Raw genomic sequence first — 1,549 nt, forward strand, 5'->3', positions numbered from 1 at the left:
GTATAAGTCAAGGAAATTGCCTTAGAAATAAGGAAAATATAAACCCTTTGGATCCTCATAATATTGACAGGGGTGGAAATTCTTTGGACTCACATTCTTATTCTCAGAATTTTCATATAGAAATCGCTTCAAGAAATCCTTCTGCTCTTTAAGAACATAATTCTTCGGGAGAGGAAACCGAATCTGATAGTTATAGGGAACTTGGAGTACCCAAGGATACCAATCACCCCGGAAACAAGTTGTCCTCCAGCTTACTCAATGTTCATAGATTACCTGATGGATGGCACGACGGTTACCAAAATTCATCCGGTAGCCAACAAAGCATAACTCCAAGTAAATTCATTCCTGCCACCACGTCACAATCCTCTCGAGATGATGGCAACGATAGAGATACCAATTGCAATAAGGGGTCCTGGATGCGTTCCTAGGAATTTTGCCTGATATTCCTGAGAATGTGTATGACCGCTACCCTATTTTTAAATCTTTTATTATGTCGATTTGGCTATTTTGGAGAGAGGAAATGGTAACGGTAACAGTACTTGATGATAACACTCAACACATTACTGTGGAAATTGCTAAGAGAGAGGAAAATCCTTGGATGTTTTCGGCTATTTATGCTAGTCCGGATTCAATAATACAAAAAGATCTTTGGCAAGAACTTGAGAAAATTAAGGATACTTTCACAGGCCCTAGGTTGCTTGCTGGGGATTTTAATGACACTCTAAATATGTCAGAGAGATCGGGAGTAGGCGGTTCGGAGATGGTAAAGAGATGTCGTGATTTTTCAGAGTGGGTGGATAACATGAACTTGATTGATTTAGGATGCTCAGGTCCTAATCACACGTGGAGAAGAGGACTTTCTCAAGATACCTTCAAATCTGCTCGTCTTGATAGAGGGTTGGCAAACGAAGACTGGAGGTTAAAGTTTGCGGAGGGAGCGGTGCACAATTTACCTCATAGTATGTCTTATCACTGCCCAATTTTAATTAGTACTACGGGCTTTGCTCCTATTTCCACAGCATTGAAATCATTTAGATTTCAAGCCGCTTGGATGCACCACTAAAAGTTCGATGATTTTGTTGCCTCGAACTGGAGTAATATAGAGCCTCTCATTCCGTTCCTGCCAGTTTTTGCTAGCAAGTTGTGTGAGTGGAATAAAACGGTATTCCATAATCTTTTTAGGAAAAAAGCAGAGCTATGGGCAAGGTTAGAGGGCATCCAAAAATCTCTGGCTGCAGGTGGACCTAAACACTTGATCAAACTGGAGATAAATCTCAAGGAGGAGATGAATAAGGTGCTAGAACAGGAAGAAACGTTGTGGTTTCAAAAATTTAGAGCAGAAGCAATTTGTGATGGAGACCGTAACACCAGATTTTTCCACCTTTCGACAATAATTAGACGGAAACATAATCATATTGAAACTCTCCAAGATGAGTTAGGGGAGTGGATAACAGAGGCGAATCAGGTGAAGGAACTGGTCATGGAATACTTGAAGAATTTATTCTCCGAAGAAATTGCTGATCGAAGGGAGAATGTGAGGTTGCTGTAG

The 1,549-nt window shown here is 40.7% G+C and overlaps 1 protein-coding gene across 1 annotated transcript; it reads left to right on the plus strand.

The window, feature by feature from the left end:
- Nucleotides 1–520: 520 nt before the first annotated feature.
- Nucleotides 521–1,549, plus strand: LOC145575552 (uncharacterized). The gene is made up of 2 exons (XM_081633406.1): nucleotides 521–924; nucleotides 1,183–1,549. Exons 1-2 carry the CDS (start codon nucleotides 521–523, stop codon nucleotides 1,547–1,549), a joined length of 771 nt encoding a protein of 256 aa, XP_081489532.1.

Source organism: Chenopodium album, chromosome 13 (assembly GCF_948465745.1).
Source record: "Chenopodium album chromosome 13, dcCheAlbu1.1, whole genome shotgun sequence".
In the NCBI taxonomy this organism is placed as follows: domain Eukaryota; kingdom Viridiplantae; phylum Streptophyta; class Magnoliopsida; order Caryophyllales; family Amaranthaceae; genus Chenopodium; species Chenopodium album.